The 12,122-nt window shown below is 38.4% G+C and overlaps 1 protein-coding gene across 1 annotated transcript in view; it reads left to right on the forward strand.

Annotated features, from left to right (window-relative positions):
• The first annotated feature begins 4,270 nt into the window (after positions 1 to 4,270).
• Positions 4,271 to 12,122, forward strand: part of LOC136139131 (AP-2 complex subunit beta-like) — a 45,795-nt gene continuing 37,943 nt past the window's right edge. The window contains 3 exon segments of the mRNA XM_065898027.1: positions 4,271 to 4,307; positions 8,449 to 8,554; positions 11,687 to 11,822. Coding sequence (XP_065754099.1) covers positions 4,271 to 4,307; positions 8,449 to 8,554; positions 11,687 to 11,822 — 279 coding nt within the window.

The raw sequence follows: 12,122 nt of genomic DNA on the forward strand, positions 1-12,122 counted from the left end.
AAGAGGGGATTTAGTGGCCTCGCCAACTCTAATTTAGCTGCCATTTCCCAGAGAGCCATTTGAAATTAAGACCCTATTAATTTTTTTCTGGCCTTAGTCTCTTTACGGGCACCGGAAGGAGGGAGGAATAGTTGAGAAGGGACTTTTACAAGCTATATTTAGTAGAAACTAGGTTATGTTAAATCTAGATGTATAATCCTGTACAGGGAGACCTTTTCTGAAATGCAGTGACATCATAGTCTGGGCTAGGAAAGTTAGACTGATTGTGCTTTTGACTGTGGCAGCATTATTATTATTTTTTAACAATGTCCTGAGGTCATACCTCAGGTCCTCAGAACAGCCGATGACTTCTCTAGTTTGATCTGGTAAAAAGGTAGTGTGAATTCCAGCTCCATGATGGCTTGGCTTTGCCCTGGGACTCTCCTGAGGAATAAATTCCCCCCCAGCTCCCAGAAGGAACTTGATTTTTGAGGCTCCTTCAGCAAATACTTGACTTATTCTTTGAACTCTGTCTTGGCTGCTTTTTCTTTGGCTTCTAAAGCAGACGACAGGTTTTTTTTGTTTTTTTGGGTTTTTTTTGCGGTACACAGACCTCTCACTGTTGTGGCCTCTCCCGTTGCGGAGCACAGGCTCCGGATGTGCAGGCTCAGCGGCCATGGCTCACGGGCCCAGCCGCTCCGCGGCATGTGGGATCCTCCCGGACCGGGGCACGAACCCGTGTCCCCTGCATAGGCAGGCGGACTCTCAACCACTGCGCCACCAGGGAAGCCCCAGACAACAGTTTTCACCATCCTATGTTTTAGAGAATCTGACCATATTCATCTCTGGTGTGTGATTAAGAGTGTCTCATTAAAAAACAACAACAACAAAAACAAAGAAACAGTGTCTCATTTAAAAATATATACAGGGACTTCCCTGGTGGTGCAGTGGTTAAGAATCCGCCTGCCAGTGCAGGGGACATGGGGTTTGATCCCTGGTCTGGGAAGATTCCACATGCCACGGAGCAACTAAGCCCGTGCGCCACAACTACTGACCCCACGCGTTGCAGCTGTTGAAGCCCACGTGCTCTGGGGCCCATGTGCTGCAACTGCTGAGCCTGCATCCTGCAACTAATGAAGCCCACGCACAGCAACGCAGAGTAGCCCCCGCTCGCCACAACTGGAGAAAGCCCACGTGCAGCAATGAAGACTCAACGCAGCCAAAAAATGCATATACAATTTTTTGAGGTGAAATTCACATGACATAAAATTAACCATTTTAGAGTGAGCAGTTTGGTGGCGTTTGGTACATTCACAGTGTTGTGCAACCCCGACTCTTCTCATTTGTTTTTGTTTAGGCTGGTTTATTTTTATTTGGGGGGAGTTTCTTTTGGCTTAAGTCAGGAACTGACATGATAAAATGTTGCTCTGCCAATATGTATAAGGGATATTTCATTACTGTTGTGTAGGACAGTGCGAGATAAGAGAGTGGTGTGTTTCTCCTTTCTCTTGAAAAGCAGGGGTTCTTAATTTAGGGTCTAAGATCATGTACTTGACTCTCTCCTCTTCCCTGAAATTTTGTAGGCTGGTACATTATTCTCTAGTTAAGAACTTAGTGCTCACAATGTAAAAGGACAGAAATCTAGTCCTCGATGATGAAATTTGTTAGGGGAAGTAATGAAATGTGTGGGTCACTAATAAAGGTACGATTTAAGACGAGGTTAATTTAATGTTTAACAGATTGTGCTGAAATTTTCTGTTAAAAATTTAATATATGTGAATGTGTATGAGAGCTTTAGAAAACAGAACGATTTGGGGGCTCTTTTTCAAAGAAACAGTGAGAAATTCCAAGCAGCTTTTGTCTTTAAATGTTAAGCAAGTTTTAACTTTTGATGATCCCAAAGGATTAGAGTGGTGTAACAACATCCTGGATAGACCATAATGGCCTTGAGCTGTGGCCCTCCTGTCAGGCTCTAGTACTGTAATCATTTCTGTATACTGGTTTTCCTCTTTGTATATATAAGTTCTTAGATGATAACTTCACATTTATTCCAGGTCTTTTTTTTTTATTAATTAATTAATTAATTTATGGCTGTGTTGGGTCTTCGTTGTTGTGCGTGGGCTTTCTCTAGTTGCGGTGTGTGTGGGCTTCTCATTGCAGTGGCTTCTCTTGTTGCGGAGCACGGGCTCTAGGCTTGTGGGCTTCAGTAGTTGTGGCATGTGGGCTCAGTAGTTGTGGCTCACAGGCTCAGTAGTTGTGGCACACGGGCTTAATTGCTCCGTGGCATGTGGAATCTTCCTGGACCAGGGCTCAAACCCACATTCCCTGCATTGGCAGGCGGATCCTTAACCACTGCACCACCAGGGAAGTCCCTATTCCAGGTCTTTTATGTGAAGGACTCCTTTCTTCAGTTTGCCTACTTCACGTTTAGTTTACACTGTGAATGGATTAAGTGATGAAATGAATTAAAAGATTATAATTCTTTGAATTTTAGCTAGAAAAGACATTATGAAAATACTACATAAGACAAGCCTCTGTTACAGGCTCACTTTAAGTTATAACAAATAGTGTCAAATCAGAAATTTCTGTATTCTATAATGATTTGTGTGAGTTCTAGCTCACTTCTTCTAACAAGGTAAATTCAGTGAAATTCTTGTACAACCTAAAAGCACTATTGTATAAGGATCAGTACTATAAACATTAAGCAGCTCCTTGGAAAGATAACAGATGAGTCTAATTTCCCTTAAATAGTCCAAGTAGTACATTTTAGAGAACAAATTTGAGCCAACCTTTTTTCATTATTTTATGATTTTCTGGCTTTTTTCCTTAACTGCATTGATTTGTTGAGTGCTTAGGTCTTTTTTCTCAGATCCATAATTACCATTGTTTGTGGAGGTATTATCGCTCAAGTTTGCCAAATACATTATCACTCATGTTGTTTTGACCAGAAAATAATGAGTAGGTGCCAGGGCATCTGTCCAAAATTTGGTGATAAGTATTATTAATGATGGTGGTCAGTAAGAAGATAATCATTTTTTTAAAAATTTATTTATTTGGTTGTGTCAGGTCTTAGTTGTGGCAGGCGGGCTCCTTAGTTGAGGCTCGCTGGCTCCTTAGTTGTGTCATGCGAACTCTTAGTTGCGGCACACATGTGGGATCTAGTCAGACCAGGGATCGAACCTGGGCCACCTGCTTTGGGAGCGCAGAGTCTTAACCACTGTGCCACCAGGGAAATCCCAGAAGATACTCATTTTTGAGTGCAGCAGGAATATTATTAAAAGAAAGTTTTAATGTATTTAAAGAAGTCAAGTACATTGGACAAAATCTTAGGGTTTCTCAAATCAGAAAACATTGTCTCATTATTTGGGGAGAAATGTGATCAGTCCATGCTGTTTTCGTTTTACCAATGGAGCCTTATGTCAACTGGATTAATTCTGGAAATTGGAACAGAAAAGTTAAATTGAAGCTGGGATCCATGTTCTTTTAAGTTTTAACACCAGTTCTGATCCTCTTTAGCACTCAGTGTGACTGAACAAATAACTCAGTTTTTTGCATTGTTTTTAACTGTAAACTGATATTTTTTATTTTGGGGAATACTTGGGGGAATTGTAGGTTGTTGGAAATATGAAAACCATAATTAAAAAAAAATCCATGCATAACACCTCTCTAGATGTTTGCCTCTAGGTGTTTGTCATGAAAGAGTATTGTCCTACTAATCTAGGCTTTTCTCTTTTTTCTGAAAGAAATTCCTTTTATTGACAGTTGCATGTAATGGTGAAGAGGTTGATAAAATGTTTTTCTCTTTCAGTTTTACTCTGTTTCAGAATATATGTCTTAGAGTGACTCCCTCTTGAGGCAGGGAAGTAAATCAGATTTGCTTTAACGGAAAGTAATGGGGAGATCTTTTGAAACAAACTTTTCCTTATTTTAAATATTGGAGTGACTAACTGAAGACGTATTTGTAAAAAGATGTAGCTTTAGGTCTTGGAGGCTCTGAGGAGATAATTGTGGATAAAATCATAAAACTATGATAGGTTCAGATTATCACTCTATTCCATTAGGCCTTTGGATTTTGTTCCAATTAGCTTTTGAGGCAAGGATTACATTCTTAATTATCCTTGCGTCTCTTTGGATCACCAGTGATGGTGGTAAGGATGAAGATACTTTCTGAATGCAGAACTTCTTGTATATAAATGATCTTAAAATTAGTTGAATGCCTTGCTGGACATAAATAACTTGGTTAAAGGAATTGTCTTCTCTTGCTGTAGGTGCACATGAAAGATCCACAACCATGACTGCCTCCAAATACTTCACAACCAATAAAAAAGGTAAGTAAGAGAACCTGATCACAGCCCTTTTTGAAGATTCTTCAAAAGTTGTGGTGTAAGGTTGTTCCATAGAATGCTCCTGACCTCTTCAGACATGTATGTCTTGGGCCATCTCATTGGGGATATCCTACAGAAAAGTGTATTGAGTAAATTATTAAAGTATGGGTTTTTAAAGATACGGCTGTGGTGCACATCATTTTGACTTGAAGGTTTTAGTGAAAGGAAGAGATCCAAGATTGATCCATTGAAGATTGATAGATCTGAGGAGGGTAAAGGGAAGAAGCACATTTCTTTTCTCTTTTTTAAAAAAATCGAGTGTAATTGGTTTACAATGTTGTGTTCATTTCTGGTGCACAGCAAAGTGATTCACGTGTGTGTGTGTGTCTATATGTGTGTCTGTGTGTGTGTCTATGTATACATATATATATTCTTTTTCAGATTCTTTCCCATTATAGGTTATTACAAGATATTGAATATAGTTCCCTGTGCTATACAGTAGGACCTTGTCGTTTATTTAATACATACTAGTTTGTATCTGCTAATCCCAAGGTCCTGATTTATCCCTTCCTCCCCTCCTGTTTGGTAACCATAAGTTTATTTTCTGTGTCTGTGAGTGTTTCTGTTTTGTAAATAAGTCCATTTGTATCATTTTTTAGATTCCACGTATAAGTGATACCATATATTTGTCTTTCTTTGTCTGACTTACTTCACTTAGTATGGTAATCTCTGGGTCCATCCATGTTCCTGAAAATGGCAGTATTTCATTCTTTTTTATGGCTGAATAATACTCCATAGTATATGTAAACCATATCTTCTTTATCCATTCATCTGTGGATGGACAATTAGGTTGCTTCCATGTCCTGACTATTGTAAATAGTGCTGCTGTGAACGTTGGGGTGCATGTATCTTTTCGAATTAGAATTTTCTCTGGATATATACCCAAGAGTGGGTTTGTTGGATCATATGGTAACTCTAGTTTTTTAAGGAACCTCCATACTGTTTTCCATAGTAGTTGCGCCAAATTCTTTTATTTTTTACTTGGAAATAAACATTTTATTACAAGGAGTAATACTAAAGCAATACAGCAATAAAAAGTCAAAATGAAAGTTCCCTCCCTCCCTATTCCTGTTCCTGATGGGAACTCGGTATGTATCCTCAGTCTTTTCTATGCATGTATTAATACATGATTTTTAAAATTTTTAACAAAAAATGATTATGCAAAACAATGCATGGAAATTTGATATTTTCTTACCCTTCCACACACGATGATTTCATACCATCATTTCTGAATTATGGCTGCCAAAAGGCATAATCTCAGTGTAATCATGAGGGAACACCCATGACAGCTGAGGGTGTTCTATAAAATGACTGGCCTGTACTTTTAAAAAATGTCATTATCATGAAAGACAAAGGCTGAGCAGCTGTTTCAGATTAAAGGAGACTAAAGAGACATGACAGTAAGCGTAATGCATGATCCTGCATTGGATCCTGGCCCAAGGAGGATGGGGGTAAAAGTACTATAAAAGACTTTATCAAGATCTTTGAATAAGGTTTATAGATTAGATAATGACAGTATATCACTGTTAAACTTCCTGATTTTCATCATTGTATTATAGCTATGTAACATAATTCCTTGTTCTTAGAAGTTATACACTGACATATTTAGAGCTAAAGAGACATGATGTCTACAGTTTACTTCTTCGATGAATCAGAAAAAAATGTATAAATATATAAAAAGTACGATAAAGCAAATGTGGCATAATGTTAGCAGATGGGGAATTTTGCAACTTTTCTTTAAGATTAAAATGATTTCAAAAGGAAAAGAAAATGGGAGGGCACACATAGTGGCCTGGAGCACCAGAAAATTTTCTAGAAAGCACAAGCATATTTCTGTCGTTTGGAGTTATTTAAGGGTAAACTTCTATTATAATACAGAAAACACCATAGAGAGTTGCTTAATTACATTAGCTACTAGTCCATGGCTTTCAGCCTTGCCTGCACATTGGAATTGCCCAGTGAAGTAAAAGACAATAGGTGATGTCCAGTCCTACCCCTGCAGATATCCTGATTTCTTTGGTGTGGGATATGGCCTAGACGTGGGGTTTTTTTAAAAGCTCCCCAGAATTTTCTGATGTGTAGCCGAGATTGAGAACTCTTGCTAGCTGCTAGCAATGCTTGGTAGATTTGAGTCAGGGGAAAAGGAGGGGGAAAAGATAAGAATTTAATAAAGCTGTAGTATGTATGAGATACCTTGCCTCCGTGCTCCTCCTTGGCTCCACCCAACTTCTTGCTGTTTTTACTGCTTATAGCGTACAAAAGCATTTAGCCCCTTGTCATTCATTTTCAGCTTTTTTTCTTACTCTCTTATCATTCTGAAATGTATTTATTTCTTCTGTTAACATTTTGTGTTACAAACATCTTTGATGACCAAGATGTTTCTATAATAACACAAAAAGATGTAATTTTAAAACTCACCTGATTTTTCAAACCTTCACTTATAATGAGTCCTGGTAACCTTTTTTTAATTCAGGGATTTTTATAAAGGTTTGAGACTTACAGATGAATCATGGCTGGGTAAATACCACATTTTAAAAAATGGATAGACTGTGTTCCTTTTACTTCCTGTAACACCCACCAGAACTGCCACTGGTGCATATTCTTTAAATTTATGCTGTTGGAGTTGGAATAATTTCAGTTATATCCTGTTTTGATTCTTCAGCTCCTGCTGCTATGCACAATTCAGATTTTCTGAAACCGTGCTGCTTGTCCTTTACTGTTTTCAGAAGTAAATGATGGGAACCGTAAGAGCTGGATTTGGCAGCAGAGGACTTGGAGAAGAGGAGAGTGACTCTTTAAAGGGCCCAGCTTTTCTGTCTGTGCTATTTTTGCAGCTGTCAAATAAAAGGGTGATTTTTGTAACAGTTTGTTTGCTTTGTTAGCGATGGATTTTGATGTAACAGGCTTTTTTAGTGCTCAACTTCAGTGCTTCTTGCCAGTTCATCCTTCCCATTAGAGGCTTCAGCAGATCACCTAGTTTGCTGCCCCCAGTATTTCTATACTGGTGAACGAGGTTAAAGTGAACATCAAGAACAGTCATAAAGGTGGAAGAAAATGAGGCAGTTCTGTGGATTGAAAGTTGACGTGACAGTAGTCAACTTCTTTTTCGTGGTCTTATAGTATATTTTCTTCTTTCTTTTAAAACCAGTTGAGGGTGGTTAACCTTTTTTCTTATTTCAGCTACAGCTTTCTGAAGATAGGTGAGCCTGAGCCTTAAAATAGTGGTGACAGTCCTGGCATTTCACGGTGCAGGGCCTGAGCAGTCAGTCATTTAAGATTATACCTTTAGAAATGACTCTGGTTTGTACCATTCTTGAAGCTTCAGGATTATTATTTCTGTTCTTAGATTGATTGAACAGGATAGGGCCTTAAAGCCCATTATCATCTTAAAGTACTAATTAGAGCAGTGATTCTCAACCCTGATTATACATTAGAATCACTTGAGGAAACTTTAAAAAATATGAACGTAGGAGTTCTACTCCTTGACACTCTGATTTATTTGGTCCAGAGTGGAGCCTGAGCATTGGCATTTCTAGATACTTCCCGGGTAATAGTGTGTAGCCAACGTTGAGAAACACTGGATTAAAGAGTCGGGAGAAACAGTTCTAAGGCCAGCTCTGTCACTCGCTCACTTAGTGACCTTTGAGCCTCAGTTGTTTGTGGAGTTGAGAGTAGGTGAATGAGGAGTCTCTTCTGGTTTGAAAACATTGATTTGTGAACCTGTTTGCTGCCTGCATTTATTTTTTTCCCAGGACTTAGAAATTCTGACAGGAGATCATCCCTCAGATGCCGTTCTCTCCCCATCGTAGTAAGATATCATGAGATATCTTTCCTTTTTCCCACTTCTGTGCTTCCTGAGATCTGGCTTACACCTTCCTCTCTGGCGATAACCCCAAAATAGCATCCTTGTCAATGGGTTGGTTAATATTCTAGGGATTTGAACTGTACCTATCCTGTAATTTTTAAATAATCTTATTTCAGTTGCAGCCCTGCCACTGGTCATCTGTTGTGTTGCTTGCTATATAGTACAGTGTTCTGCTCTAGTTCTCTGATCCTGGGACCTCACCCGTTTGTTGTCTTTTAGGAGAAATCTTTGAATTAAAGGCTGAACTCAACAATGAAAAGAAAGAAAAGAGGAAGGAGGCTGTGAAGAAAGTGATTGCTGCTATGACTGTGGGGAAAGATGTTAGGTAAGGGTAATCTCTTCTGCTTTGCTCATTTTAGACTCTTACTCTATGGCTTTTACTGCCTTTTTTTTTTTTTTTTTTTAAAGCAGAGGTCTTCTTAGAAGCCCACATGATTTAAATCTATTTATTTATTTATGGCTGTGTTGGGTCTTCGTTTCTGTGCGAGGGCTTTCTCTAGTTGTGGCAAGCGGGGGCCACTCTTCACCACGGTGCGCGGGCCTCTCACTCTCACAGCCTTTCTTGTTGTGGAGCACAGGCTCCAGACGCGCAGGCTCAGTAGTTGTGACGCATGGGCCCAGTTGCTCCGCGACATGTGGGATCTTCCCAGACCAGGGCTCGAACCCGTGTCCCCTGCCTTGGCAGGCAGATTCTCAACCACTGCGCCACCAGGGAAGCCCTACTGCTTTTTATTTAAAGCTATTACAGTCAGAACGTATAAGAATGAGTTTGTCCCACTGGAAACATCGGGAAGTGTAGTTGCTTTTATATTAACTCTGTGACTTAGTTTTTTTTTTTTTGAGTGAAACGAGTTTGATTTCACTTGCATACAAATCTAGCATAAAACCTCCTGAGAGCTGACACAGTTACAAATCTGTTGCTGAGGTAGTTTTAGAAGATGATAAAAATATACTGAGAGGCAGAAGCCCATGTATACTTTAATTGGCTCAAGCCAGTGCCCTCAACTTTACAACTCTGCCTTTAACTGCCGAATTCAAGATGAAAATCAGTGGTAACAAAATCCAAAGGGTCTTTTTTGTTTTTCCTCCCTTTTTTCCTGTAATTTAGGAAGGCCATTTGGAAATAAATAAGGATTGTCTGCAGGCCCCTGAGGATTCCCGAGATCCTTTCCATGAAATCCATGAAGTCAAAGCTATTCTTGTAATAATACTTAGGTGTTGTTTACCCTTTTCACTGTGTTGACATTTGCATGGCTGGTGCCTTAGTGTGAATTAAGGCAGTGGTGCCAAACTGTAAAAGTAGTCATTGTATTCTTCACCGTCATGTGCTTGCAGGAAAAAAGGGCAGTTTCACTTAGGACTGTCCTGCATGAAGCACTAAAAATTTATTTCAGTAAACCTTGAACCTTGAGTTCAGGTCTTTTTAATATTCTGTGTGATGAAATAGGAATTAGGCATAAAGTACTTCTGCATAGCAAAGTGTGACGGTTGACTTGAAAAAAAAGCCCTTGCACAATTGTTTGACTTGGGAACACCATTTCTTTGTGAAAGAAAGATTGACAGACAGAACTATAGTTAATCAGACTTCAGTATTTGGGAGACATTTTATAAAAAATGAACAAAGTGAACCTGTCACTTCAAGGGAAAAAATTTGACAGTAGATAAATTCCGACTTTAAAGTAAAAATTAGAGTATTGGAAAACTTGTATCTCCCATCGTGAGCTTGATAGCTTCCCAATACTTAGAGATTTTTCTGATGAGATTGGTGGTGAAATTAATGACTGTGATTACTTGCTGCTGTATAATGAAATATGCCACCATAGAGAAGATCTGCATAACTCATTGAACCAATATTTTCCAAATGACCAGTGCATACATCACAAAATTATGCATGGGTAAAATATCCATTCAAAATAAGTGATAAATGAATGGATTTTAATGCAACCAAGTACAGAAAGTTTATTGATATGGTTTCAGATTCCATATTGTACCTAACTTTTAAGAAACTACCATTTGTGGACTAAAAACAAAAAGAAAAACAACCATTTGTCTAGCTTTAATGTATCAAAGAAGAACATCCAGTTATATGAAAAAGCTATTAAAATACTCCTCCATTTTCCAATTTATATACATGTATGCAAATGGATTTTCTTCTTACACTTCAGCTAAACAACATTCTACAACAGGTTGAATGCAGGAACATGTGTGAGAATCCAGCTGTTTTTGTTTAAAGTAGACATTAAAGAGATTGGCAAAAATTAAAACAATGTCATCTTAATTTAAGAAAATAAGTAAAATAGGTAGATTTTTACTTTAAAATATTTATGTTAATATGAAATGCATTGATTTTCCATTTATTAGTTGGGTCAAATGCTGCTGATAAGAAATGGATGAGTGCAAGAATGCCAAGTAAATTTCAGCATCTAGTGGTGGATGTAAGGTGTAGGAACTCAAACATCTGAGAAGGTCCTAAGGCTAATGATGACCTTCCTAATGTCATTAAGAAAAGGGAAGTTTAAATTTAAGTGCACTCTGTGTCAGGCACAGGGACAGATGCTTTTACTTACAATGATTTTTATAGTCCTCATATCTTCTGAACTAGAGGTTATTCTGAATCAGAAGTTATTTCATGTTAGAGATCAAGCAGTGTATACTTGGAGAGGCTAAAGAATAATCCCGAAGTCATACAGCTAGTGGTAATGTAGCCAGGATTCTAACCTAGGATCTGAGTCCCAATACCTGTTACTGGTCACTTCCTTCATGGGTGTATATATACAATAGAATCTAAATGTGTACATGGCACACACGTTTAGAACTGTTTCATTTTCTGAAAATGGTTAAAATTTTGAACAAAGGTCCTAATTATCTGAGAACTGTTTTAATAAGGAAACTAATCAAATAAGTTCCCACTGGTCAGGGATGGAAGAATATGTGCATTAAAAAGCATAACAACTGTAGTGCTTCGAACTGCAAAGAATTGATATGAAAAATTATGGTTAATTTTTTTGTGTGACAGTGATTTTTTAAAAAAGTTTGTAAAGATATACACTAAAATATTATATATGAAATCTATGTGCAGGATTTGTTTAGAAATTGTTTAGAGCAACTAGATGGGGTAGGGACTGGGGGAAGGCGAGTAGGTTGAGGTTGTGTATGAAACAAGATCGGGTATGTATCAATATTTGTTTGCAGCTGGGTGATGGATACATGGGTTCATTAAACTGCTGTCTCTAATCTGAAAATTTTCATAGTAAAATGTTTTTTTAAAATCTATTTTTAGACATCTTCTTGGGACTATTATTATAAATTCTTTAGTAATTCATTTCTGTGGTAAGTATTATCACTAGTGGACATTTGTGCTCACATCGAATCACTTTTTAAATTAAGGCTGTTTCTTTGTGTTCTGTCCAACAGCCTGGCACCAACATCTGTTCGCTTTCCCTTCCTCTTTTCTCAGCTGTCTCTTTCCAGATATAGTGAATTGTATGCAGACTGACAACCTGGAACTAAAGAAGCTCGTGTATCTCTACTTGATGAACTATGCCAAGAGTCAGCCAGACATGGCCATCATGGATGTCAGCAGCTTTGTGAAGGTAACTTTTTCCCAAGGACTCAAGAACAGTCTCTTCTACCTCAGAAAACCTTTTCAGAAGTGTCTCTTGATGTGGTTAGTGTCTGCATTGCAAATAAGCAACCTCTGTTCCAAAAGAGGGCCTCTAGAGAAGTATTGGCCATTGAGTAGGAATATTCATGATTTAAGCATTCTGTATGCCAGAGTTTGTCTTCCAGTTCAGACCATATGGTGAGCCTTCTGTCAGCTGGGCTTGGTGCATCCTTGCCATGTGGGAGAAGAAAGCCAGGTGAAACCTGTTTTATCTTCCAAGGCTGACAAA

The sequence above is a fragment of the Phocoena phocoena genome, chromosome 19 (genome assembly GCF_963924675.1).
Source record: "Phocoena phocoena chromosome 19, mPhoPho1.1, whole genome shotgun sequence".
NCBI classification, from domain to species: Eukaryota; Metazoa; Chordata; class Mammalia; order Artiodactyla; family Phocoenidae; genus Phocoena; species Phocoena phocoena.